At 45.9% G+C, this 27,608-nt stretch overlaps 2 protein-coding genes across 5 annotated transcripts; both read left to right on the forward strand.

The window, feature by feature from the left end:
* The first annotated feature begins 915 nt into the window (after positions 1–915).
* jmjd8 (jumonji domain containing 8) lies at positions 916–8,421 on the forward strand. The gene is made up of 10 exons (XM_035397034.1): positions 916–1,098; positions 2,311–2,358; positions 4,061–4,153; positions 4,251–4,299; positions 5,054–5,150; positions 5,880–5,948; positions 6,194–6,313; positions 6,610–6,677; positions 7,240–7,374; positions 7,999–8,421. The coding sequence occupies exons 1-10, from the start codon at positions 995–997 to the stop codon at positions 8,077–8,079; spliced, it is 864 nt and encodes a 287-aa protein (XP_035252925.1). The 5' UTR covers positions 916–994; the 3' UTR covers positions 8,080–8,421.
* A 1,312-nt stretch (positions 8,422–9,733) lies between these two features.
* LOC118217229 (DCN1-like protein 3) lies at positions 9,734–21,861 on the forward strand. 4 transcript variants are annotated; one of them, XM_035399087.1, is made up of 5 exons: positions 9,737–9,888; positions 10,056–10,103; positions 13,412–13,488; positions 15,939–16,571; positions 20,740–21,861. In XM_035399087.1, exons 4-5 carry the CDS (start codon positions 16,096–16,098, stop codon positions 21,254–21,256), a joined length of 993 nt encoding a protein of 330 aa, XP_035254978.1. In that variant the 5' UTR covers positions 9,737–9,888; positions 10,056–10,103; positions 13,412–13,488; positions 15,939–16,095; the 3' UTR covers positions 21,257–21,861. The 4 variants fall into 4 exon arrangements, with proteins under 4 accessions (XP_035254976.1, XP_035254978.1, XP_035254977.1 ...); XM_035399085.1 differs by having other exon boundaries at positions 9,734–10,103; XM_035399086.1 differs by lacking the exon at positions 10,056–10,103.
* The last annotated feature ends 5,747 nt before the right edge of the window (positions 21,862–27,608 follow it).

Genomic DNA, 27,608 nt, shown 5'->3' on the forward strand with positions numbered 1-27,608 from the left:
CTGGATATATACTGAAGCAACGCGGGTTAAATATCTTGCTCACGGGTACAACGGTAGTGTACCTTCCTACCCAGGAATCAAAACTATGACCTTAAGGTTACAAGACCCACTCCTTACCAATTATACTACATAACATCAAATGCATTAGAAAAGCAAACGTTTCATATTTAAAACAGTACATGTGCCGGGTTAAATTTCACAAATGAAACGGGAGCCCTTTTCAAGAGGGTGGACTAAAAGATCAGTTTTTTCCAGTGGTCTACCCCCCTCGTTAAAAAGGTTCAGGAATCGTAGGTTTACTAATCATGTGCTTCTAAAGTGGATATAGTCATATGTGAACACAATTCCACTGAAAGTTTCATCAAAGGTATTTATATTTCCCCCGTGGCAAACGATTCGCACAGTGCCTTTTATGCCCCGCAGTGGTTAGGTATTTCTCAGTAAGAACTGCACGGATAAGATATGAAAATAATTTGAAATAATCAGCTTCCTTTGGCTGATAATTATTTGCAGAATTATCATTGTACAGCACACAACACAAAACTGTAAATAAACATTTTTATCAGCAACATTGGCTGGCCAATATTTAAAAGTCCCTTGAATAGTCAGGGAAACAATAAACTCATTCATATATTGCAGTTAATTTGTAGTTGACATTCAGCAATAGATGTCATGATGTGGGAAGCTATAGTACTTTTACACCAGGGCTGGCCAGCCTTGTTCCTGGAGATCTACCATCCTGTAGGTTTTTACTCCAACCGTAACAAAGTGCACCCCATCAAACAGCTAAAGATCTTGTGGAGCTACTAATTAGTAGAATAAGATGTGTCCAATTAGGCTTGAAATTAAACAGATAGTTTAAAAATCGAACAGAATTTGGCCGGGTCAGGAACTTTGTGCTGGGTAAGGGAGCACACAGCCTTGGTGAGGTCCTTGGTGCTCAACTGAGGTTCCACATGCTGATTCCCCAGATGTTTGTCCCGGTAGCCCAGGAATGAGGGCCCTGTTTGTGGGGCTTATGTGGTACAGGCTCTCAAAAAACTCTTTGGCCACCTCTCGGACCTTAGCCTCTTCAGACACCACCACCCCTCTGCTGTGGTAAGAACAGATGTTATTATTTTTTGACCGTGCCCTGCAGAAGAAGTATCTAGTACATTTCTCATCCTGCTCGAGGCCCTGGGTTCACAGGATCTCACACTGTGATTACAAACATGTTTTTCAGCTTTGACACAAAACCACCGGCTAGAACTTGTGGATCGTTCGTAAAGAGGTACAGAGTAACAGGTAACAGTCTTAATAGCATTTTAATTTAAGAGCAACATTTATTTGTCAGCATTCGTCACCATAAGCAATGGACACAAGAATGTTATGGCAGGTAACATTATTATTAATAATAGTAATAGTAATAATATCAAATTAACAATATGATCAAAACAATTATGACGGTGTATTGATTTAATCCTAGGTCAAGGTTTAATACTCGTACGCCTACTCTGATACCGGTTCTGTACCGTCCAGGCAACTCCCCCAGTTCAAGCTTTTTCGGTTTAGTCAACGGATGCGTCTATCACAGCCTCATACTCGTTCATGCGCGGGTGTGCCCGTGTGAACAGGTGCGCGCTCTGTGACGTAAAACCATGAATCAGAATCAGAATTATTTATTCGCCAAGTACGATGTGGCAAGGAATTTGCCTTAGTGCAAGGTGTCAACATACAATCCCATACAATAACAATAACAATGCGGACCCATTTGGAATTAAATAAATCTCATATTTTCTTCTGTGGGGCTCAGAAAAAATCGGTGCCTGGATAGTAATTAATTCAGCGTGAAGACATTTTAGAATTTAAAAGTACTGTCCAAAATAATTTTATTTAACCAGGGTAAATTGGCAGTTTTGAATGGGGAAATGTGCTTTTTGGCACCCGGAGGCTTGTTAAACTGCAATTCCTCGAGTAACCACTGGACGTTTGCGAGCTTCTCGGAGAATGGCAATCCCTGGTCTTCTGATATTTGCCCAATCCGTTGAATAAAAAAAGAAAAAAAAGATACAGGCACTAGAATACCACGCCCATTGTTCTGCGTGGCTGTCTCTGAGTGGCTGCCGATGGCAGGAAGAATTGGATCTAAAGGGAATTGAAAGAACTGTACAATCGCATACGGTTCGGATTACTGAAGTTGTGGGGAAAGTGAACCTATTGCACATTGAAACTGACCCGAAGAAGCTTGTATTTTTTTAATTGAAAGCAGATGGAATGTAATCCCGCGATTCAAGCGATTTCTATCCTTTTGCTTTGGCTACCGGTTGCAAGGCTGTGTCCAGATGGTCAGGACGGCGTGCCCGGCAGCGATGGAGGGTGGTAAGAGCATCAAAGCCGGTAACGTTTTGAGCTGCCGACGTTAAGCGACTTTGAATAGTTTTATGTGATAATTAAGGGTAACTAGCGTTCGTCGAGCAATTGTCAGTGAGGCACATATAGTTGGCTTCACATACATACTGTAGTAAGCTAAACAGTCCAAATGCGAATACGGTAGTCAGAAGCTGGTATGCTGATACCTGACTGCGGTCAAACTATCCGCTCGTCAAATTCGTGTGCGCAGCTGCCGTGTGTATAGCGGTAGTCAGGTAAACACAACGTCAGAAAATACGAGAAGAGCGATTTCTCGCTAAGGCGGCTGATAAAATACGCAGTGGTATCTTTTCACCTAGTATTTTAAAATAAAATAATCTACTGGGACAGGGAATTAATATATTGTTCTATTCTGCTGCAATCTGTGAATGAAATTTCAGGATTTACTCCACAAATAGGCTATGCTAAATTAGTTTGAGTCTGGTTTAATACAATGTGCACACCCAACATGAAGCAGTTTTTACGCAGCAATTTGGAGATCTTGGGAATTAACCAATTGATGTCAATGCAATTGTTTATGGGATCTATGACAAAAACGAAGTTTGAGAGTATATTACATACGATTTAGCCATTAGTAAAAACTTACTTGATTTGTGATTAGCAAGACCCAGACTATATGTATACCAAACAGGAATAGGTTTTACTGTGGAAATTTGGAGATATGATTACTGGGTATGATCGTATGTGGCGAAAACCTCTTCCTAATTGGAATGCATATAGACTGAGCCTTGTCAAACACCAATCAGCTGAAACTGTGAACTAATTATGAAAAAATCCTGTGCAGTGTACTCCTGATCTTAAATGAGCATATCTTAAAATTCTTACAGTCAATCAACTACATACTTGGCACGAATATGGTCTGCGCCTTGCTTATCACCAGTCAGGTGGAAGTGTGTATTAATTATGGATAAAAATCAGGGTAATTGACTCCCAAAATACTATTGTTATATATTCATATAGTTATAATGAACTTTAGTCGCCATATCTCCAAAACGGTACTGTAAAACATATTGATTACGATATATATAGTATGGACATTTGTCATCTGAAGTACAGAGAGATTTTGGACTAATTATGGCAAAATCTTATGTAATATTCTCCCAAACGTTTAGTCATTTAAATCCCATATATTATATTAATTGGTTATTTTCCCAGGTCTCCAAATTACCTGCGGTAAAACATTTTAATGTTGGGTGTGCACATAGTTTGAGAATGATTTCATTCAAATTGTGTGGAGTGATTGTGGTAACTATTGCAATCTCAATTGTAAATTGTAATCTCAATTGTAAGTTGTAAAAGTTCATTAAAATATAGTAATTGACTGTCCTATTAGATTATGTAATCTACGAAATGCTAGGTGAAACGAGAACACCGTACATTTTATAAATCGTCTCTGCAAGAAATCGCTCTTTTTGCGCTGACCGGACTACCAGTGTACACAGTGTAGTTGCGAACACGAATTTGACGAGTGGATAGGTTGACCGCGGTCATACATGTCCATCTCTGTTATCCGTCTTCAGTTTAAGGTGGTAATTTGCTGCCATTACCATGGAATGGCCGAACTAAAGTTATTTTGTAAGGATTAATGCTGAATTGTCGTCTGTACTGCTGACATAAATGCTCATTTTGCCTGTTGATATTTCATAAATAGGAACGCAGATCCAGACCATAATTTGACTGATGAGGGACCATGCGATGTTGACATCTGGGACAAGTCACTGACTTATTCACAGTTCATCCAACAGTGGGTTCCTTCTAATGTGTACAGTGTGACATTTTAAGTTTAAAAATGATGTTTTTTGTTTCCATTTGTTTTTATACCTTTATTTTTTTATTGTCAGATATGCCTACTCCAAGCCAGTTGTCCTGAGAGGGTTTTCTGATAACACGGTAAGAACTGGTTGTTTATCACAAATTGCCTTCAGTCAGAACAACAAAAAAACGTGCTGGCTTACTAAGCCTATGTTTCTAAACCCTCTTTTTGTTCTTTTTTTTACCACTCCCAAAAACACTAATCAGACCTCAGTCACAAAAATGTTCTTCTATATATAGCCGCCTCTAGGAAATTATAGTGTATGATGTTCTCGTCTTAATAGAAAATATATCAACACAGCCTAGTGTGAATTACTACATAAATCAGGCAATGTCAAATTAATAGCCTGTCATATTTGTCAGTGTTGAGTAGGCCGAAGTAAACTCTTGGTTATAACTATACTTTTATTTTACAAGTTTAGTTTGCAACGGTTGGCTAACTGCCTAGCTGCCGCGCCTTATATACACTACATGACCAACAGCATCTTGGCACCCCTTGGTCTAGGGCTGTCTAGGGTTTGGGCTAGGCCCCTTCATTCCAGTGAAGGCAAATCTTAATGCAGTGACATTCTAGACGATTCTGTGCTTCCAACTTTGTGGCAGCAGTTTGGGGAAGGCCCTTTCCTGTTTCAGCATGACGATGCTCCTGGGACAGTGTATAAAAAGTGCGCCAATTTCTACGTAGTAAAACCAAAATGTGTAAAAATACTCTTTGATTAAACCAGAGAATATGCACTTTAACCCCATGTGAATTGTTTGATTACAAATAATAAAGTTAGTACTTTGTGTTAACACTGTGTGAAGTTGCCGTCCTGTTCATGTGGCTTTTCAGAAGTTCCAGCTCCTGTGCTCCAGGGATAACCTGTTGCGGGATTATGGGGAGAAGCTGGTGAGGCTCAGCACCGCCAACACCTACTCTTACAGGAAAGGTCAGTTTCAAAATTCAGACTGTTCAGGATTAGCACTGTGTCTCTTACCCTCTGTTAGCATTCAGACTACTGTAGGCACTCACAGGCTCATACAGACTACTGTAGCCACTCACAGGCTCATACAGACTACTGTAGGAACTCACAGGCTCATACAGACTACTGTAGCCACTCACAGGCTCATACAGACTACTGTAGGAACTCACAGGTTCATACAGACTACTGTAGCCACTCACAGGTTCATACAGACTACTGTAGCCACTCACAGGTTCATACAGACTACTGTAGCCACTCACAGGCTCATACAGACTACTGTAGCCACTCACAGGCTCATACAGACTACTGTAGCCACTCACAGGTTCATACAGACTACTGTAGCCACTCACAGGTTCATACAGACTACTGTAGCCACTCACAGGTTCATACAGACTACTGTAGCCACTCACAGGCTCATACAGACTACTGTAGCCACTCACAGGCTCATACAGACTACTGTAGGCACTCACAGGTTAAGTATCGTGCTCAAGGGTACAACGGCAGTGTCCCACCTGGGAATCGATCCTGTAACCTTTTGGTTACAAGACCTGCTCCTTTCCCATTATGCTACACTGCCGCCCGATTTCACCCCACATTCTCCTTCGGCCTTCTGACCGAATCTGCAGACGTTTCCATCTGGTTCGGTCGGTGTGTTGCTTACTGTAATGGAACCCCGTCTGTGCCCCCCCCCCACAGTGGACGTCCCATTCCAAGAGTTTGTGGAACATCTGCTGAGACCCCAGTCGCTGGACACCTTGGGCAGCGGTCAGTTTTGGCCATCGGTTGTTCCTCTTTTTAAAATTTTCGCCGCAACTTTGTTTTTTGTCATGAAGTCAAAAGGGGTTTCAGTGCTCCATCTCTTACGCTGTCACTGAGTGCTAACTGTGTGCAAACACAATTTTAAAATCAAAAGTAAGGGAGGCCGTATTAACTGCTTGCGTGGCTCTTAGCCCGGTAAAATACGAGGCGCGCCCAAGACTGAATTGCAGGTCTGGTTTCCTTCCTGGCAGACACCCTGTATTTCTTCGGAGACAACAACTTCACGGAATGGCGCTCGCTGTTTGAGCACTACCAGCCTCCTCGCTACTCCCTCCCGAACACCAGTGGGGCATACAGCTTTGGCGTCGCAGGTGAAGTCGCAGTAACTCTACTGGACAGCCCTTTATTGCTTTTAAAGGGATTTAAAGAGTTATTTTAGATACTTCCTAATTAAGACGGTTTGGGGTCTAAAGCAAGTAAATATTCTTCAAGTAGCTCTACTGGATACTACCTTCTGTGCAGGCTGTGGGGGCTGGGGGTGGAGAGAGGGATCCATTCTGATCACTCTCTCTCTCTCTCTCTCTTCATCTCTCTTTCTCTCTCTTTCTCTGTCTCTCTCTGTCTCCCTGTCTCTCTCCCTGTCTCTCTCTCCGTCTCTCCCTCTCAGGCGCTGGAACTGGGGTACCCTTTCATTGGCACGGACCCGGATATTCTGAAGTCATCTACGGCAGAAAGGTAATTTCCCCACGAGACAAGAAGCAGCCCTGGGGGCTTGTGTCAGATCCGAAGGAAAATACATTTGCTTATTAGATTCAACAAAGCAAAAAAAAAGACAAAAAAACAAAAACACATGAAGTCAGAGCACGTGCCAGATTCACCCGAGGCACTATAACAGGTAATGGAGGGACCCATTCACAAAGGTAAAATAATTATATTACGGAAAAATCTATATAATACACAGAGGCTGTTTGGATACCAAGCATTTCATCACTCCACTCAACCTCTGATTCTCTCTGATATAATCCCTAGAAAAGAAATTATATAAGACAGCACATACGGTGCCTTAGGAAAGTATTCAGACCCCTTAAATTTTTACACATTTTGTTACATTACAGCCTTATTCTAAAATTGATTGAATTCACTCAATCTACACACAATACGCCATAATGACGAAACAAAAACAGGTTTTTAGAAAAGTTTTTCTCAAATGTATTAAAAATAAAAAACTGAATGTTTGTTTGGTTGTTTGTATTAAATCTGTGTTTTTGTACTGATCGAACACCTGTGCTCTTCCCAGCGCTGGTTTCTGTACCCTCCTGAGAAAGAGCCTCACTTTCACCCCAACCACACCACCCTGTCCTGGGTCAGAGACACCTACCCCAGCCTCCCGCCGGAGGAGAGGCCCATCGAGGTCACCATTCGGCCCGGGGAGGTCAGTCAGTCAGTCAGTCAGTCAGTCAGTCAGTCAGTCAGTCAGTCAGTCAGTGAGAAAACTGCGCGTCTCTCTGACCAGAGTGGAACGTCTGTGATATTCAGCATCGTGGGCCCTCAGTCCACAAGAGCTGTTTATCCGTAAGACGCGAAGTTACCCAACGGCTCAGGCGCGTCAAAACCCACGACAAAAAAACATACCGCTTCGCCGGTGCGACGACTCGCGGCACGTCACGCGCAGTCTGGTAAATAGAGCCCGCAGTATGAGCCAAATCCGTGCAGCTTCCTTGGCAGTTCACTGACTGAATGTTCCTCACTACTGAGGTGTGCAATATCATTGCGCTGCTAGTGCTAACTAGTTGGACATCTCACTGGTTTGCACATTAATGTCCTGTGAAAAGCCATTGGTCACTGGAAAGTGACGTGTGTGCCAAAATATTCTGCCCACCTGGTTTAAGTAGCCAAATATATAGCCCAGTATATATGAAAAATCACACAGGTATCCTGAAGATTACACGGAAAATATAACCTTGCTTTTAGAAGCAGCTTGTTTATCCCTGGTGAAATGTAAATACCCTCAAAGGGTCTTGGCCTGACCTCTGACCTCTGACCCCTTGTTTGGTAGGTGCTGTACTTCCCAGACCACTGGTGGCACGCCACCCTCAACCTGGACACCAGCGTCTTCATCTCCACCTTCCTGGGGTGACTACCTGGGAGGAAATGACCTCTCCCGTCCCCCCGGAAACCAGACGGGGAAGTCCCGAGGACGTACACTCCGAGTTCTGAAAGCACGTGTAGTATCGGCACTCCAAACAGTTACCTGCTACCAAGTGACTAAATCGCTACTCAATTGACAAGCACAAATATTTTGAGTGTTTATAAACTGCTTCTGGGAGTAAAAATGTTTATTTGCATCCAGCACAAACTGCCTACCCGTAAATTTTGCGATATCAACTCAAACGATGCAATCAATTTTATGGGCAGATCATGAACCATAACATGAACTTGTAAATTGCACTGCAAAGAAAATAAAATATTTATGAAGATAGGTCCTTTGCTGTTATTCCTAGATAACCAGTGCAACTGTCACATCAATCACAAATAAGACCAGACGCTTTCTCGTTCGTAACTAGTTGTCTTTATTGGTCACTATATTTAATACCGGATTCCAGAACAGCAGTGCACTCAAAGCTATCGGTGTTACAGCTCGCTGTATTCAAAGTAACCCCGAAGAGAACGCTTCCTGGAAGAACACACAAATCACCGAATGCAGGCTGGTCGCGGTTCGTCATTGAAGTCAATTTCGGAGAGGGAGGAGAAAGACATGGAGCTGGAACATCTACAAAACAGTTTGATCGGGACTTTTTTTCATGGTAGCCTTTTATCTTTTAAGTGAATTTGAGATCAAATGTAAATATGATAAGAAATATCCATAACAAAATTGGTTCTTTTTGAAAATAATTTAATTAAAAAATATGTCTTATTTGTGTCTGAAGCAAATACATATGCATAACAAATATAGCCTATTGAGAAATCCACTTTTGTGATAAAAAAAACAAAATTTTCTGAATAAGAAAGATCAATCACAGCTTATTTTAGAATGTATGGATGTGACTGATGCCTTATTTATGACTGAAGCAATGTGTGCTTTAAATAATGTTGTTTTCTGGAGACCCCACTGGGGATTGCGAAGCAAACGATGCCACTGTACGGATGCTATGTTCTGCATCCACAGTGGTGCTGGTGCAGCTTTGCACTTCAAAAAAAAGTTAATGTTAAAAAAATGATTAACACCAACTGCTACGATCGTTGTTTTATTCAGGCCAGAGCAGTGTGGTCATGACATCTTGTCTTCTGCATCATGTGTTAACCAGTTCTAAATGTTTTTTTGTTCCTATGTTAAGTGGTTCTTCTCTGAAAATTTTTTTTTTATGATGAGAGAAGAACCACTTAACACAGAAAATGAATTTGAATTTAATCAATTGTGAATTTTAACATCAATACAAGCACTTGATAAAATGTAAATTTTATTGTTAATAGAATTTAACTTAATTTTAGGTTATTTATTATTATTATTATTATTATTATTATATTAATAATCACAACAACAACAATAATAATCATTTAAAACAATAGTAATAATAATAATACTCATCATCATCATAATCATCATCATCATCATCATCATCATCATCATCATCATAAATAGGCTTGGTCATGTTATTGCACATTGTCCTTTCTAAGATTTATGTTTGCTACCTTATACCAAACTACCTGATATGTTTTATATATACTGACAAGCTATTTAGATTTTAACTTGTCGCTTTGTTAATGACGACGCTGCTGATGACGTTACGCGCAGGTAGCTGGTCTAAGCGCTACCGGAAATGACGCAGGGCAAATTCCCAGTAATGTCCACTCAATGGAAAGGTACAGAAAGAGAGAGAAAGCATAAAGAAACTCATTATTGACGTCCAGTTTAGTCCAACTTATTATCCTGACAACACGCATCAAGGTAAGGTTTAGGCCCTATAATCGAAGTGGTACGCGACTGACATTTAAGAAAGACAGGTCTAGTTCGTAGCTTAAGCTAGCAATTTGCGACAGCTAGCTGGCTAGGTATTTTCTGTCTGTTGTGGCTGTTTTTGTTGCCCAACCTGCCTGCCTTGGCTTTACGCTTAGGACGCAATGACCGTCTATTCTGCAACAATATCTCCATCCATTTAAGAGGTAAGGATGTTGGAACATAATGTCGATGGCTTTGTTTCACATTTGTCTACTTTTTTAGGTCCCACGACTATTCTCCAGTATTTACCAGCAGGAGAAGCTGACTGGCTTTTTAACGAGTTTGTTTATGCCAGCGATATGCTTTGAAACAGTGTTATTGATTTTTCTCGTGGGGATTTTATTTTCTATATAAAGTGTCTCGCCAGTTGACTGATATATAAGCGATCTTCTGCCCTGCTATTCTTACTGGGTAGGTAGGCTAGCTTTCTAAGAAGCTGTTTGTCAGCTTCAAACATAAAATCTACTAGCTGTCTGTGCTGTTTGTTCTGTATTTTCGGCGCTTACATCAGTGAAAAGGCAGTTGGTTATTACTCGAAACAAACTAAATTAATCATATGCGGAAATCGAGATTGTCACATTGATGAATAGAATTGAGATGTCATGGTTCAAAGTTATACTTAAACATTGTTGGAACATCTGTGTATGCCAAATGTTTATTCTAATCAATTTTCACACCATCCCACGGTGACATTTTAACAAGTGAACGTTATTCTCCGTTGAAGTGAAAAGATCATTGCTGTGGAAAGCTTATGCGAAATGCCTTGTCGCATAGCTAACTGACTGTGTCGGTGAGCCAACTCCTAAAACTTTATAAGGCCTTTAGTGAGCAGATTCTTTATCTAGTTTATGTGGGTGATTGTGTCGTGCTGGTGCTGTTGGTATACAAGAAGAAGTTATGGGTTAAACATTGTTTCCGTCATATCAAATTAAGTTTAAATAAACAACTCTCTGGTGTCTGTTCATTCAATGTCCTACCGAAACCAGATTCCCAGATTAAATCAATCGGTAGATGGGACAATCGTGGTCTAAGAACGTAGCTAACTTGGATAAAGTAAAGCCACTCGCCAACATCACGGTAAGTCAACATGACAATGCTACATACATTCACTGTTGTGAGATGTTTTATTGTAATATTTTTTGGTTGAACAACGTTAAAGATTTCATTCGAAGATGGATTTGGGATGACTGGCTGGCCCCCTGTGGTGTTGCCGCTTAGCTACCCTCCCTAGCGAATCTTGCCCTAACATGTTCCCGGGGAACTACAACGGCACTGTCGGGCTGTTGAAGTGTGTAACTTCCACTATAATGGGTTCAGGAGAATTAAATCCTAATCACAGTTTTATCGCGGTAATATTGACACTGCATACTGTCCCGCAAGTGAACACGCAGAAGAACCTAAAGTTTTTAATTTTTTTTATTTAAGGGCTTAACAGCTTAACTGTTAATACCGTTTTCTTTTCATTCCTTCCATTTCAAAATGTTAGAAACATTTTTGTTTTTTTTAAATGAATGAGATGAGTACTGAAAATGATATAAAAATGTTGTGAAAAAATGTAAGACTTAAGAACTAAGAGAAACCATCCTAGTAATAGTCTAATTGAATGCCTCCATTTAAACCTATACCCTTCCCGTACTGGCAGGCATGTTGAGTGGTCGTTGTTAGTGTGCTGCTGCTGAGCTTCTGAGACATGAATCCCATGTGAGATTCCCCCCCTCAGGCTCACGACCACAGAACTTCACCATCGTTTTGCCTGGAGAGCTCAGTAGAATATTGCCTTTTGGGTGAGCCCTGTTCCCTGCTGATCCCTGTCCCCTGCTGATCCCTGTCCCCCGCTGATCCCTGTCCCCCGCTGAGCCCTGCCCCCCGCTGAGCCCTGCCCCCCACTGATCCCTGCCCCCTGCTGATCCCTGTCCCCCGCTGAGCCCAGCCCCCCACTGATCCCTGTCCCCAGCTGGTCCCCGTCCCCCGCTGATCCCTGTCCCTCGCTGATCCCGTCCACTGCTGATCCCTGTCGCCTGCTGGGCCCTGTCCCCTGCTGATCCTTGTCCCCTGCTGATCTCTGTCCCCCCCGATCCCCGTCCCCCGCTGATCCCTGTCCCCCGCTGGGCCGTGTCCCCCACTGATCCCTGTCCCCCGCTGATCCCTGTCCTCTGCTGATCCCTGTCCCCCGCTGATCTCTGCCCCCCCCGATCCCCGTCCCCCGCTGATCCCTGTCCCCCGCTGGGCCCTGTCCCCCACTGATCCCTGTCCCCCGCTGATCCCTGTCCTCTGCTGATCCCTGTCCCACGCTGATCTCTGCCCCCCCCGATCCCCGTCCCCCGCTGGGCCCTGTCCCCTGCTGATCCCTGTCCCCCGCTGGGCCCTGTCCCCTGCTGATCCCTGTCCCTGTCCTTTTTGGTAGCCATTGGCTTGCGGTGCTTTAAACCGTCTGGGTCCCGTGCTTTAAACCGTCTGGGTCCCGTAGGGTCCCTGTGCCCGGAGCACTAACCGTGCACAACGCCCTGGCTGTTGGAAAGGGAGGGACCTGGGCCATCGTCTGTGCTTTCGCCTGGTTTACCCAGCTGTGGAGGGAGAGTTCCCACAGAGGGACGGGGGCCAGGGAGAGAGCGAGGGATTGGGCGGAGCTCTCTGTCCCAGGATTATCAGGTTAAGGCCTTGGCCTCGTCGGGCGCCCCCTCGTCCCTGGGTCCCACCCCAGGGGCCCACCTCAGGGGCCCATGCCTCTATGACAGCCCTGTCAGCAGAGAGAGCGGAGCCATGCCAGTACCCCCATTTCCTCTCCTGTGGCTGATTTTCTTTACCCCATTTGAAAGCATTTGTGTTTCTGTTTTTACATAGCCATGTACTTCACACACAAGCCATTTCCGCACATGTGGCTGTCCTTTTCTTGTTTTTGTTTAATTTTGCATGGATATGATTCTGGGTACTAAGCCCAATCCAGTTCCTGAGAGCGGACTGGGGGAGGGGGGGGGCACTCTGGAGGGTTTCCACGTGCAGCCTGTGGATAATGAGTGAGGGGGTGGGGGGTAGGTGATACAGGTAGAATCGAGTCGTGTTCTCTCTGCTATTTAGCCCAGCAGTGCAACTGGCTGGAGCATTTGCTTGCCATTCATTTCTTGTGGTCTTGTGCCAGAGATGGTCCCCCGGTAATGGGTGGTTCCTCTGATTGTGGAAGCAGTGGAACATACCATTGAGACTTTGGAGGGGGGGGGGGGGGGTCTTCATGTATGGAGCTCTGTGTGGGACATCTGGACACTTTATGCTTGTCTCAGTGACAGTGTCATTCAGTGGCCTACATTGCTCAATATATTCAATTATATCATTTGAGCGACTTTGCTGTGTATCATTGATTTTACGTGCATTCTAATCAAGCAGCGGACTGCGTCGGTGCTTTGGAAAGCACTATATTGTGTGGAACTGTGTTAAGCAGAAATGAGGTGAAATTTAAGCCGTTTCGTCTGTTTTCCAGTGTCGTGGACGTCCAGCTCGTCGGTTTTGGAGATGACTCCTCCTGGCCTCTGGACCCTCCTATTCTGACACTCCTCTGTAAGTACCTTCAGCCAGAGTCGCACCTGTTCCCAGTTCCTGTCTGAGATGAACAGAATTTGTAACCACTATGAAGTAGCAAACAGCCTGAAACGTATCTCTTATGTTGTTACATTGAAGTTGTACTAGTAAGATGTGAGAGACATTATTAGGAATTGCGTACAGTAATTTGTTGTACATACGGGTCATTTCACGCTTACGAACTCCGTTGATTTGGATGCACCTTGGAGAGGGGGGCTGAGTCCTCTTCCCGTGCCATGTGGTCTTCGTTCCAGCCTCAGCCCGTTGCCGTGACTGCGCGCAGTCGGAGTCGCGGCGTTGACGAACGTGTGTTTTCAGACGACGGTGACGCGCTGTTGTTGTTCTGCTCCGAGTCGGTAGGAAGAGGAAGGAGAGAGCCTCGGGGGGGGGGGCTGCCTGTGGTCCCCGTGAGTCGTTGGCGGTTTTGGGAAGCGGGCCTTGAATCACACGGCTTGAACTTCCTCTTCCATAAACAGCCGTCCGACGCACTTGAGCTCGCTTGAGCGTTCCTTCCTGTTCTCTTAACTGCAGTTTTAAATCTGATAACTGATCGTAGCGCCACCACATCATTTGCTTTATAGCAGTATGCATATATATATATGTGTGTGTGTGTGTGTGTGTGTAAACGCAAATGGTCCTCACTACGCTAGTGAGTAAACTGACGGGAATGTGTGAGGGGGAGAGCAGAGTGAGTCGTGCTGTGATTATAATGGTGTGGGTGGATTTTGGGCCCAGGGAGTCACACTCGAAGTGAAGCAATCTTTGTTAGTCACCGCGATGTCGAAACGGAGCCTTCCTGGCTAGCCGGGCTCAGTGTGGCAAGGCACACATCACTCACAGCGAATTCGCCTCGAGCTGCAAGAGCAGACGCTAACTTTATATTAGCATTTGACGGAGTGTAGCACAGTGGGTAAGGAGCTGGGCTTGTAACCGAAAGGTCGCAGGTTCGATTCCCGGGTAAGGACACTGCTGTTGTACCCTTGAGCAAGGTACTTAACCGGAATTGCTTCAGTATATATCCAGCTGTATAAATGGATACAATGTAAAATGCTATGTAAAAGTTGTGTAAGTCGCTCTGGATAAGAGCGTCTTCTAAATGCCTATAATGTAATGTAATGTAATTTGAAAGTAACTGAAAAGTCTGCTGTCTGGCAGTGAATGTTTGAGAACGTGGTGTAATTCTTCCAATGTGGCGGCGACCGTGGGCCTTTCTCTGATAGGCCGACATTTGAATAGCTCCATCTTGTTGAGGGTTGCCAGTTTGAGTGTAAAATATCCCCATCCTGCTCAGGGTTGCCAGTTTGAGCATGGAATAGCACCTTCCTCCTGGGGGTTGCCAGTTTGAGTGTAAAATATCCCCATCCTGCTCAGAGTTGCCAGTTTGAGTGTAAAATATCCCCATCCTGCTCAGGGTTGCCAATTTGAGTGTAGCAGAGTGGTACTCAGACGCGGTCCTGAGGATCCACTGTGTATGCTGGTTTTTGTTCCATCCAAAATTGCAATTCCAGAATTTTAACAAGCTGTTAATTTTTCTTAATTAGGTGCTTTCATGTTTTAGAGCAGGGGTCCCCAATCTTGTCCAGAAAGGGCTAGTGTGGGTGTCGGCTTTTGTTTCAACCAAGCAGTAACACACCTGATTCTAGGTGCTTAGCAAGACTCTAGTGGTTGATTAGTAGAATCAGGTGTGTTACTGCTTGGTTGAAACAAAAGCCGTCTCCCACACTGGAAAATAATACATGGTCAAGTGAAAAGCATTGTGGGAGCTTTAATGACCACAATAAGTCAGGACATCAGTCTCATCTGAAGGACACCATCTACAGCAGTCCCCCCCATCACTGTGCTGGGTCATTGGAGCTCTCTTTAGTTTGGGGTGTAGTGCCCCCTACTGGACAACAAACACCTCCTCCAGCTGCAACTTAAGTTTTTGCAGGAGATCTCCCATGCAAGCACCTGCTTAGCTTCACTTGTCTGGCCTGAGAAGGGTGCAGGGTACAGTTGCGTGTCCAACCCTCTTAGGTCTTGGATATTAGTGCCTTGTCCCTAGTGTTGAATACTGGCCTCTCTGTTAACGTAGGTGAAATCTGAAGTTCAATGCAAGGGAATATATTTCTTGTTCCCCAGTGCAGAGGAAAATACTGTGTTCTGTAAATGGCGATTAGACCTCAGAAAATGAGGAACGGACTTGGTTGATCCCAGGTGGAGCTTGTGGGCGAGGACGGAAATCGGTAAGACCTTCAGCGTAATGTAGAATCGTGATGAGCTGCGTGTCTGGTGAATGGATAATGGATGGATGATGTTGAATGATTGACCAGGTGTGTGCTGGTGGCGGGTGTGTGGAAGACGATGGAGCTCTTCTCAGCCAATAGTACCCTTCTTCCCCCTGTCGCCACGGCGCTCCGTGCTGACTGTTCTCCCCCGTCTCCCGGCAGCACCCGATGGAATGTTGAGGCGCGCGGCGGGAGCGGGGCAGCAGCGTCGGCAGCGGGGCGGGGCCGGCTGGACCTGAGGCTCGCGGGTTTGGCGGGGAGGAGGAGGAGGAGGAGGAGGCGGAGGGCGAGGTGGCGACGGAGAGAGACTGAGAGAGACATGGGCCAGTGCGTCACCAAGTGCAAGAACCCGTCATCCTCGCTGGGCAGCAAGAGCGGAGACAAGGACCCCGCCGGCAAGGCCCACTGCAAGAAGGGCGGAGTGATAGGAGGAGGAGGAGGAGGAGGAGGGGCCGGGGGCGGAGTCTACAAGGAGGAGGCGGGGCCGGTGTGCACCAGGTCGCCCGCGGACCTGCTGGCCAACGGCACCAAGAAGATGGAGGCGGAGGGGAGGACTGGCCCGGCGCCCTCGGGGGAGCCGCCCGGGGGGGAGGAGCCGGCGGCGGCGGGCGGGGAGGAGTTCTCCGTGCCGCGCATCGAGGAGCTCTTCGGCTGCTACAAGGACGAGGTGGACGACGCCATCCTGGAGGAGGGCATGGAGCGCTTCTGCAGCGACCTCTGCGTGGACCCCGCCGAGTTCCGCGTGCTCCTCCTGGCCTGGAAGTTCCAGGCGGCCACCATGTGCAAGTTTACGAGGTGAGTGAGCTGCGGGGCTGCGGGGGTGGGGTGGTGGGGGTGGTGGGGGTGGTCGGCGAATCTGCGGAAATGACTCTTCCGCGCCAGCGACTGCCGTCGATTCCTTTCTGAGTCACGGCTAGGCTTGTCGAGAGCTCCCGTTGCACCTAAGAGGACCTGAACGTTCTGAAGGTACATTTTGGGGCGAGGCGAGTCCGTAAGCGGTCTGCCGTACATCAGAGCAGCCGTCGCACGTCGCCGGTTTGCCGAATTGGCCGGATCGCGTCATGTGATCTGCACGCGAAGCTCCGAGCTTACGGTGCGGTTTCGCAGTGTCGCCACGGCGACGGCCTGTGCGCCAGTGCCAGCAGGAATGCCAGTGCCTTGCCCGAGCACAGAGCAGGGTTCCCTGGCTGCTCCCCAATTCTGCTCTGGTAGAAACAGCCAAGAGGGAAATAGTTATTTGTCTTCGTTATGTTTTTTGGGGCGACCATTTTGACCTTTCTATTGGCCCAGGGCAAAGTTGGGGGGGTTTGAGGGTTAGGGGGAGGTCTTGGTTCAAGTAAACTAGACAGCCAAGCATCAGTCAGGTTATCAGACACTACAGAGCAGAAACTTGAGGGGCAATTGGATTTCCATTTTGGAATTGGAAGCTGTGAAGTTAAAAAAAAAAAAAAAAAAGGACAAACTTTAGTTGATTTACTTCCGGATACGTTTGAAAACGTCAAATTAGAGAGAGAGCAAACACACTGAAGTAGCAATGTTGCAAGGTTTTACGAAAAAAAAAAAATTAGCAGCAAGTTTAGGGGCTCTAGGCTTCTGTTGCTGACAGCTTCAGAGCTTGCTAGCTAAGCGTGCCCTTGGTTGTGCAGGACATATAGAGAAAGCACGTAGCGCTGCCCAACAGGTTGGCTTTAATCAGCCATCATCTCAGATGTGAGTTAAGTTAGAGGCGGCTGTCGCTTAAAGGAATCGTGTTTCTTCTCACACGTCTTTCATATCCATGTTACTGCAGGTGAGTGTGACACCTGATCGGGTTCACCCTACGGGGGGAGGGGAAGAAAATATACGGAGGAGTTGTATTCTGGGCCCGGTTGCACCAGCTGGACGTTAAAAAAAAAAAAAGGTTGGCGTTAGCTGTCGGTCGTCGCTACGTCCGACGTCGTGCTCGGTGTTTACACCCTGTTGCACCATCTAAGAATATGGCTAGGCGCAGCCGAGTCCAGCGCAGACGACGTGCGCTCATGTTGATGCGTTCTACCGCGCGAGCGTTGCTAGGCGGTGCGCGTTGCTAGGCTACGATGCTGCTTCTGCTTGAATAATTAATCGCGTCCCCTGAAGTGTTTTGAAGGACGCCGCTGGCGTAAAACCTTGGCGCCGTTAGCAACTGCGGCGCTGGAGGCAACGCGCCGTCCCGGTCAGAGACGTCCCCTTAACCCTGGCGAGGGTTCGTCGATTAATTCGAACGACTCGTCACTGCGGAAACCGAGAATAGTCCAAAAGTTTCGCTTACGCCCCACCCCGCAGCAGGTGTAGAATTTAGGCCCAGATGTAGCGCTACGCCCAGTTGGTGCAGGAGCTGTATTTTTTACGTTTGACCTCTATGTCAGGTCTGACCATGTGACCGGGCGTACGTCCAGCTGGTGCGACCAGCCCCTGGGGGGTCAGTTGAGGGCCAGAGGAATTGGCCCCAGAAAATCAAGGAACGGGGTCCCTTCTGTGGTAGAGCATGACATGCAGACAGGAAATGTGAAATGTAATGTTACTCTCCAACTTGTCTTTCCCACAAGTTATTCACGAGGATTCTACTGTCATTTCTGATTATTTTACGATCTGTAATTTAAACTAAATTGGTTAGAAACCAAAAGTCTGATCTGTTGAAACACTGAAATATGCTGTTTTCCCCTGTATGTTCAATTAATACACCCCCCATTGATTTAAAAAAAAATTCTTTTTTGCTCTCTTGCCCGAGGCATTTTGCTTCTTGTCTCAGTTCCATAAGCAGAGTTGATGAAGGTAGTGCCTCCAGAACTGTCGTTTTCCCCCAAGCATGGATATTAGAATGTGTTCCAACCGTGTGTTCTTCTGTCTCAGTGCTTTTAAAGTTCACAAGCTCATTGGTGAGCGGTGTCAGTGGATCCCAAGCTGAGTTACTAAATATATTTTATCTTTCTAAGCGAGTGCATGCTATTGAATGTGTGCAATATGTGAAGGCTGATTAATTTAACGTTCTGAATACAGTGTTTCATAGCGTGATGCTTGAATGCAGCTGTAAAAAAAGGCTTAAAAACAACTGAGTAAAACAAGACTTTAAAAAGACTGATAATTTATTTTAAAAACACCAGCAGTACAAATGATCAAAGTGGCTCACCTTCTCTCCCTGTCCCTACTGACAGACACTTTAAATAGGTGGAGCCAGTCTGTTGCACCTGGTTTCAATGACCTCAAATTAACACATTAAAATCAATTAAACAATGAAATAATCAATTAAACAATAAATGAGGAAGTGAAGGGCCACTCCTTGACAGCAGCGATCTCTCTAGTGAAGTGAAGGGTGAGGGTAAGGTTTAGGGTAAGGGGCTGTTTTTAGCTCACAGATGCAGAACAGAAGCGCGAGGAAGATGTTGTGAAAGAGACTGATAGTTGTCAAACAACACAAGGGCCTTAATGGAAGAGTGCAAGGGGGGGGGTTCTCCAAAAATAGCCCAACTGTCACCGTGCTGGAGAAGAAAATGTGAGAAAAACAGAGAGGAGGAAGAGAAACGAGGATCCACTAAATAATGACCTTTTTTAAAAAAAGTTGGTCTTGCAAGTAGCTTCATGACGAAATGTACACGCGATAAGCAATATCGACAACAGAATTTGTAATTATTTCAGAATTTTTGTACAGAAATAATGTGTTACTCCTGTCTGAAGGAAATAGGCTATGACTGTATAGCAAATGTAGCCTTTTTGAGAACCCACTGGAGAAAGTTTTACGAGGTACGACCAGCCCATTGGGCTACCAGGTGATACACACTGGTAGCCCTGGTAATGATTTATGGCTTGATTGATTGTATGGATCGTATTGAGCAGGGCTGAATCCCGATTGATTGTATGGATCGTATTGAGCAGGGCTGAATCCCGATTGATTGTATGGATCGTATTGAGCAGGACTGAATCCTGATTGATTGTATGGATCGTGTTGAGCAGGGCTGAATCCCGATTGATTGTATGGATCGTGTTGAGCAGGGCTGAATCCCGATTGATTGTATGGATCGTGTTGAGCAGGGCTGAATCCCGATTGATTGTATGGATCGTGTTGAGCAGGGCTGAATCCTGATTGATTGTATGGATCGTATTGAGCAGGGCTGAATCCCGATTGATTGTATGGATTGTGTTGAGCAGGGCTGAATCCCGATTGATTGTATGGATCGTATTGAGCAGGACTGAATCCCGATTGATTGTATGGATCGTATTGAGCAGGACTGAATCCTGATTGATTGTATGGATCGCATTGAGCAGGGCTGAATCTGATCTGAATGGATAACTGCTGTTGAAAGGGTCGGCCGATCACGCGGCCTGAGTTGTTGGCGTGCCTTTTTATATGATTAGGCAAATGTGATTTCAGTGCTAGTTTGTACTTGGCAGGATTGTTTGTTTGCTGAACAGGTTACTCTACAGGGTTGGAGTCCTGATCTATGTGGTCACTTCTGGCACTACGATCTTTACTTAACTCTAGTATGTTTCTTTTGCACCTCTGCACCTTGAACTAATGCACTTGTTGTACGTCGCTCTGGATAAGAGCGTCTGCTAAATGCCTGTAATGTAATGTAATGTAATGTTATAAGCATCAGGCCAAGGAGCCTGGGTTTGTTGCCTTCCCCCTGCGGTGGTGAGCCCCCAGCCGAGGGGTGTTGAACGCTGCTCGGATGTTTTCTGTTCCCCCTGTGCAGAGCGCGCGACGCCGCCAGCTCCGACGTGGCTTTCCCACAAGCCTTTGCGTGCTTTCCGTTCGCAGTGCAGCGCGGCAGGAAAACCCCTCTTACTCGGAAAGTCCCAATAATTCTCACACGCCCCCCCTCCTCCACACCCCCCCCCCCTTTGTCTCTTACATCAACCACATTCTGTCTCACTCTCTTCCCCTGTCTCTCCCCCCCATTTGCTCTCGCTCTCTCTCCTCCTATTCGCTCTCCCCCCCCCCCTGCAGGCGGGAGTTTGTGGAGGGCTGTAAGGCGCTGCGGGCGGACAGCCTGGAGGGGATCCACGCCCGCTTCCCGCGCCTGCTGCTGGAGGCGCGGGCGGAGGACGGCTTCCGCGACCTGTACCGCTTCACCTTCCAGTTCGGCCTGGACGCGGAGGAGGGCCAGCGCTCGCTCCAGCGCGACATGGCCGTGGCCCTCTGGCGCCTGGTCTTCACGCAGGACTCGCCGCCCATCCTGGAGCGCTGGCTGGACTTCCTGGCCGAGAACCCGTCGGGCGTGCGCGGCGTCTCGCGCGACACCTGGAACATGTTCCTCAACTTCACGCAGGCCGTGGGGCCCGACCTGAGCAACTACAGCGAGGACGAGGCCTGGCCCAGCCTCTTCGACTCCTTCGTGGAGTGGGAGGTGGAGCGCCGCAAGCGGGAGGAGGAGGAGGAGGAGCGGACGAGGCGCGCCGAGGCGGAGGAGGAGGAGGACCGGGACAGGGACAGGGACAGGGACCGGGAGGGGGCGTCGCCGTGAGGACCGCTACGGTGCGCCGGGAGGGACAAACTCGACGAACTGCGTCTGTGAATCATCCGGATGAAGATTAACGTTATTGTTGCTACTGCTACTATGATTATTGCTGTTGTTATTATTATTATTTTTCTTTTTTTAAAGAAGGGGTGGGGTGGGGGTGTGTAGACTGGGGTGGGGGGAGGGTGTGTCCCCAGCACCCTATTTGCCTTGCGTTTTTTACGAAAGGGCTCCAAAATATGGTATTGTTTTTTTTTTTGTAGGCACTTTTATTTAAATTATTATTATTATTATTATTATTATTATTATTATTATAGGGCGTGTAGTCCCTTTTTAAATCTAGCCAGCCATTTTAGATGATTTCTTTTCCCACCCCCGGCACTCGTCTGTATGCTGGGTTTTGTTCCATTCGAATTGTTAATTGACCGGCTTTTGCTCCCTATAGAGCTTTAGGGAGGAAGGTTCCAGAAAGCGTCGCGTCATTCGCTGAGTCGGCCTAAACGACCGCTTCCTGGAGCCTCGCCCGTGCGAGGCGATTGGCTGGATTTGGAGCGTGTCGCTGTGAGGTCCCGGGCGGAGGAGGGAAGCTAACTGTGCAGCGGGGGGGGGGGGGGGGGGGGGCGTGCTGGGGCTGGGTCCGCTCTGAGAGGGGCGGGCTCAATGCCACAGAGCGAGGCGCTACGTGCTCGCTATCGAGCGTTAGCCGAACGTGGGCTCAATGCCACAGAGCGAGGCGCTACGTGCTCACTATCGAGCGTTAGCCGAACGTGGGCTCAATGCCACAGAGCGAGGCGCTACGTGCTCTCTATCGAGCGTTAGCCGAACGTGGGCTCAGTGCCACAGAGCCGCTACGTGCTCGCTATCGAGCGTTAGCCGAACGTGGGCTCAATGCCACAGAGTGAGGCGCTACGTGCTCTCTATCGAGCGTTAGCCGAACGTGGGCTCAATGCCACAGAGTGAGGCGCTACGTGCTCTCTATCGAGCGTTAGCCGAACGGTTCCAGAAGTTTCCCTCTGCTCGCCGGCCTGACCCTCGGGTCTTTTCCTCTCTTTCACTCGTGTGAGTCCATCATGAGCTGCAATACCGCAAAGACTAATGTGTGTGTGTGTGTGTTTTTATTTTTCTTTGAACAGAGGGGACCCTGTAACCAGATAAAGTGCAGTTTACATTCACAGCGGTTGTTTTATTTTGTTTTATTTTCGGTTTTCCCTTTTTAATAAAAAAACAAAAAACAAAACAAAATGCAGTGGTTTATAATAAAAAAAATAAACTGTGTTAATCTTTGAAATCTATTGCTGGAGTGTTTGAAATTCAGCTATAAAAAACAAATTACTTTTTTTTTTGTCGTACTGTGTGCATTATAACAGGTTCGGTCTGTTGTGTATTGTGGCGTCCTGCCTGTGAAATTGCATCACAGGGTATACAGTTTGGACAAGCTCAGTAAGCATGCTTATCTAAAGCGTAGCTTGCAGAACATCCATTTTACATGTTTTCTGTATGTACCAAAATGATTTGGATGAAGGATGCTGAGAGGTCCTGTCATCTGCTGAGAGGTTCTGTCTCCTGAGAGATCCTGTTATCTGCTGAGAGATCCTGTCTCCTGCTGAGAGATCCTGTCACCTGAGAGATCCTGTTATCTCCTGAGAGATCCTGTCACCTGAGAGATCCTGTCTCCTGCCGAGAGATCCTGTCACCTGAGAGATCCTGTCTCCTGCTGAGAGATCCTGTCACCTGCTGAGAGATCCTGTTATCTGCTGAGAGGTCCTTTCACCTGCTTAGAAGTCCTGTCTCCTGCTGAGAGATCCTGTGTCGTACAGCTGCTCCACTGCCTGCTGGATTCAGAGGCCATGTCCTCACATCCTACTGAAAAGCATCCCAAAGGATCAAAAAGAGGCTGTAGGGGGAGAAAGGTTTAGAGTCCCTGAGCACTGGCTCCACCCACTCTCCTTCCAGACATTACATTGCATTACTGGCATTTTGCACAACATTTACATTACAGCTGGATATATGCTGAAGTAATGCAGGTTAAGTACCTTGCTTATGGGCACAACGGCAGTGTCCTACCTGGGAATCAAACCTATGATCTTAGGATTACAAGACTAGCTCCTTACCCATTACACTACGCTAACAGAGTCCCCCAAGCCCCCCCCCCCCCCCCCCCCCCGCACAATTAGACAGAAATCTCATGCTGAAGAATAAAGCTGTACCCGTGCAGTAGTCCTGGATCTGTTCCTCTCCCACAGGGCCCCGATACAGCACAGCTGGATGGCTGCCCTGTATCCTTTTTATCAATCAATCAATTTTATTTGTATAGCGCTTTTAACAAAGGAGCTTTGTCACAAAGCAGCTTTACAGAGAACCAGCCCCCAAAGAGTAAGCCTAGGGCAACAGTGGCAAGGAAAAACTCCCTGACTGATAACAGGAAGAAACTTTGAGCAGAACCGGACTCAATACATAAACAGCCAATCCAATATTAATTAAGTCCAAGCAAAGGTGACTCCGGTCACGTTTTTAATCTTTCCTCCACCTTCTGCATTACATTCTGACTTTTAGAACCACTTGCACAGACTACATTTTTTTTTTTTTTACAAACAATCCTTTTATACAGCTGTTTTTTTTTTTTGTTTTGTTGCTGAGGCCATTCAGGCTAAGTACCTTTCTCAAGGGTGCAGCAACAGGGCCACAACTAGGAATCGAACCCGCTGCGTTTGAGTTCAAGCACATATCTGATTAGGCCAGTCTGGGGGGTGGTTGGTAGGTGGGGGGGCGGGGGTACGCTCTGTTCTCTTTATTTCCTTGAGAGAAGAAAGAACTTTCTTGTTCTCTTGTGTCCACTTTACTTTGGTTAATGTTCAAGCTACTCATAGGTCACATTCCAGACTATCACTGGGCAAATCTTGAGAAAACATGAAACATTCAGAATCTGAACTTTAAAATTACTTTTAAGTCTGCGCTCAGCGCTAGAATTCGTAGCAGTGGTCATAGATCAGAATATACAATGCTTTTAAAAAGAAAAAGAAAAACAAATCTTGTATTAATTTAGACTTGTTGAAACCGCATTTCTAGGGGCTTACTACAGTGAACGAAAATCATCATCTACAGGAAGGCGTCTGCGAACCGTGTCAGAAACGGCTGTTCAGTAGCCTTTCGTTATGGCCTGACTGTGTGTTGGATTAATGGGGGTTTTGGCGCGTCCGCTGAAACGGACAGCACGGGTCTCGTGATGTCTGCTCGTGCGGAGTGTGGCACAGTGGGTAAGGAACTGCGCTTGTAACCGAAAGGTCGCAGGTTCGAGTCCTGGGTAAGGACACTGCCGTTGTACCCTTGAGCAAGGTACTTAACCTGCATTGCTTCAGTATATATCCAGCTGTATAAATGGATACAATGTAAAGTGATATGTAAAAAGTTGTGTAAGTCGCTCTGGATAAGAGCGTCTGCTAAATGCCTGTAATGTAATGTAATGTAATGTGCGGGTCCTTAAGCAAACTCTTCTGAGCTTCCGATTTTAAACTGTGTGCTGAAATGACCGCTGGTAACAAAACACCAGGAATTGAGATTCACCAGAATGTTTGAGATTTAAAACATTTCCGTTGACCACAATTCACGTAATTTACCAAATGCGCTCTTGCTTAATTGTTTTCCGAGCAATAATGCAGGTTTGTTTAAACTGCTGCTTTTGCTTCAGACTAAGCTATTTATTAGTTTGTGTCTGCCTGTGTTTTCTGTCTCAACACATCCACTGGTGTCTGAGAGTACTTGGCAGTAAATATTTATCAAATAAAAGAATATTTCTGTTTTCACATGGAACAACTGCTTCATAAATACACTGTATGACCAAAGGTATCTGGACACCCCTTGGTCTGGGGCTGTTTTTCATGGTTTGGGCCAGGCCCCTTAGTTCCAGTGAAGGCACATCTTTATGCTACAGCATAGAATCACGTTCTAGATGATTCTGTGCTTCCCCAGCAGTTTGGGAAGGTCGTTTCCTGTTTCAGCATGACAAATGCCCCCTTGCACACAGCGAGGTCCATATAGAGATGGTTTTTCCATATAGAGATGGAAGCAAATCCCTGCAGCAATGCCCCAACATCTAGTATAAAGCTTTCCCAGTAGAGTGGAGGTTGTTATAGCAGCAAAGGGTGGACCAACTCCATATTAATGCCCATAATTTTGGATGAGATGTCGGATGTCAGTTGTCCACATACTTTTGGCCATGTAGTATATCATATTCATTTATCTTGGCCATTTCAGTTCTACAATTAGGGCCCTCTTTGTTCTCAAGTCCATGATTAACTTTTTGTGTGGTAATAACACTTCCTGAAGCCACATTTTATTTACAATCACCTACAAGCACCATGTTACTTCGGCAGAATCCTCTTAATCGAATTCAGTTCTGCGTTCAATACCCTTCGGCGCTTCCAGGTGATCCGGAAACTTCACCAGCTCAGTGTCTCTCACCCTTCCTCATCCACCGCATCCTCAGTGACGGATCACGATCCGTAAGAGCGGGGCACGGTAACATCCTGAACTATCATCACCAACACGAAAAAGCCCTACAAGGTCACAGAGCCCCTTCCTGTATTCCCTCTAACCCCGATGACTGTGTCAGCCTCGCACCCGTCGCTGCGTACAGTATTTCAGATATTCAGACGACGCCGCCCCCGCCCCCCCCCCCCCGCCATCTGCACCCCTGCCGTAGCCAGTTTTAAATCTAAACTTAAAACTCATCTTTTTAACAGTTAGGGGGGGAGTGACTCTTGTTTTAATTTATTATTATTATTATTGTTATTATTATTTTTAATTCTTTTTTAATCTCTATCTCTCTTTTACTTAATGATTTAAACCACAATAAATTGTTTTTTCTTTTACTGTACTCATATGTGCACATGGGTATTTCTCTACCTGTGTGTACATGTCAATGTCTGTTAAGCACTTTGTGCTGACTCGGTCAGAAAAAGTGCTATATAAATTTGAATGACTTGACTTGACTTGACAATAACTCAGTTTTAGCCAATCAGCACTCCATTTCCTGTTTCACACGCCAGTGCACAATCAGTTGCCAACAGCTAAATGTCACAAAGACCAAGGGACTGTTTATCAGTACACCCGGCACACACTGAATAACCCATAAACCCACCTGCATCAATAACATATTGGTTGTGATGGCAGAGCACTTAAAATGTCTCAGACTTACCCTGGACCATAAGCTCAGTTTTGAACAACGCACCACTTACATCCATAAATGACAACAAAGACTCATTGTAATTAAAAGCACTTTCTGTTACCCCACCTTCTATTGTTGTTGATTACAAAATTATAATCCAATCCATTCTACTTTACTTATTCACTATGCTTTACCATGCTAACTGGCTCCAACAAGAACAAATTCATCTGTATCACACACTCTTCCTCCAAAATCATTGGCCTCCTCACCCTCAACCTCTCAGACCTCAACAGATAGTCTTCTGACAAGGCATATTATCATTAGGATTATAAGGCTGGGTGCTTTGTTATGAAGTGAACAGAACTGAGTGAAATGGGTCTGTGGGACATTTATCTGCCACCAGAGTGGTCAATTCCCATAGTACCCAAAATGTACATATGGGGCATAGCTAGGAAAGAGTATTGCTCTGGGCCCCCTTTTAAAAAAAAAATGAATTGAAATTTTTTGGCGGTGGGCCCCCCAAGCTGTGGGCCCCTAGAATTATCACCACCGTTCTCCCCACTAGCAACAGTACTGCGCATGGGTCATGGCTTGCGTAAATCTGCGCATGTTTTTGCAGCACGTTTTTTGTTTTTATTTTTATAAATCCCAAGTCTGCTGGGGAAAGTGGTGTACGCATCTTTGTGTGCATAAGCACCACTTATAAATGAGGCCCCAGATACTTTTCTTGGCAACATTACAACACTTTCCAGTTTGCTGCTCTTATGTCGGTAATTTACAGCCACTTCAGGAGGCTTTACTCATGATGTAAAGAAGGCAATGAACAACGATGAGGAAGGACATCAGCTGTTTCTGTGAGGGCATTTATCAATTTAAATAAATGCTGATATCATTGCCTTTTAGCTCAACTGACTTCTGCCCACTACTGTCTGGTGTAGGGATGTAAAAAAAAAACACCCAGAACAGCTGGGATTTACTGCGTTATTAAATGGAACTGAGATTTGTTAATCGACCGTTAGAAGCTTCAGTGGGGTCCCATAGCGACCGGTAATCCAATAGCAAGAAATTCTTCTTCTTTTTTCTAAAAGCTTGTTCTAGGGCTGAGGTTCTCAACCTGAGTCCTGGGCACCCCCTCTGCATGCTAGCTTTCGCTCCCATCACAACTGGAATCCCAGCATTTTTACAAGCTGTTCA

The sequence above is a fragment of the Anguilla anguilla genome, chromosome 17, assembly GCF_013347855.1.
Source record: "Anguilla anguilla isolate fAngAng1 chromosome 17, fAngAng1.pri, whole genome shotgun sequence".
Lineage (NCBI taxonomy): Eukaryota > Metazoa > Chordata > Actinopteri > Anguilliformes > Anguillidae > Anguilla > Anguilla anguilla.

Bases quoted from the DNA above. Each gene is read 5' to 3' on its own strand.
- jmjd8 (XM_035397034.1), top strand. From the start codon at position 995: ATGAGGGCCCTGTTTGTGGGGCTTATGTGGTACAGGCTCTCAAAAAAC. The intron at 1,099-2,310 runs GTAAGAACAGAT...ACCGGTTGCAAG, and splicing joins ACCACCACCCCTCTGCTGTG to GCTGTGTCCAGATGGTCAGG. The intron at 5,151-5,879 runs GTCAGTTTCAAA...CCCCCCCCACAG, and splicing joins CACCTACTCTTACAGGAAAG to TGGACGTCCCATTCCAAGAG.
- LOC118217229 (XM_035399085.1), top strand. From the start codon at position 16,096: ATGGGCCAGTGCGTCACCAAGTGCAAGAACCCGTCATCCTCGCTGGGC. The intron at 16,572-20,739 runs GTGAGTGAGCTG...CCCCCCCTGCAG, and splicing joins ACCATGTGCAAGTTTACGAG to GCGGGAGTTTGTGGAGGGCT.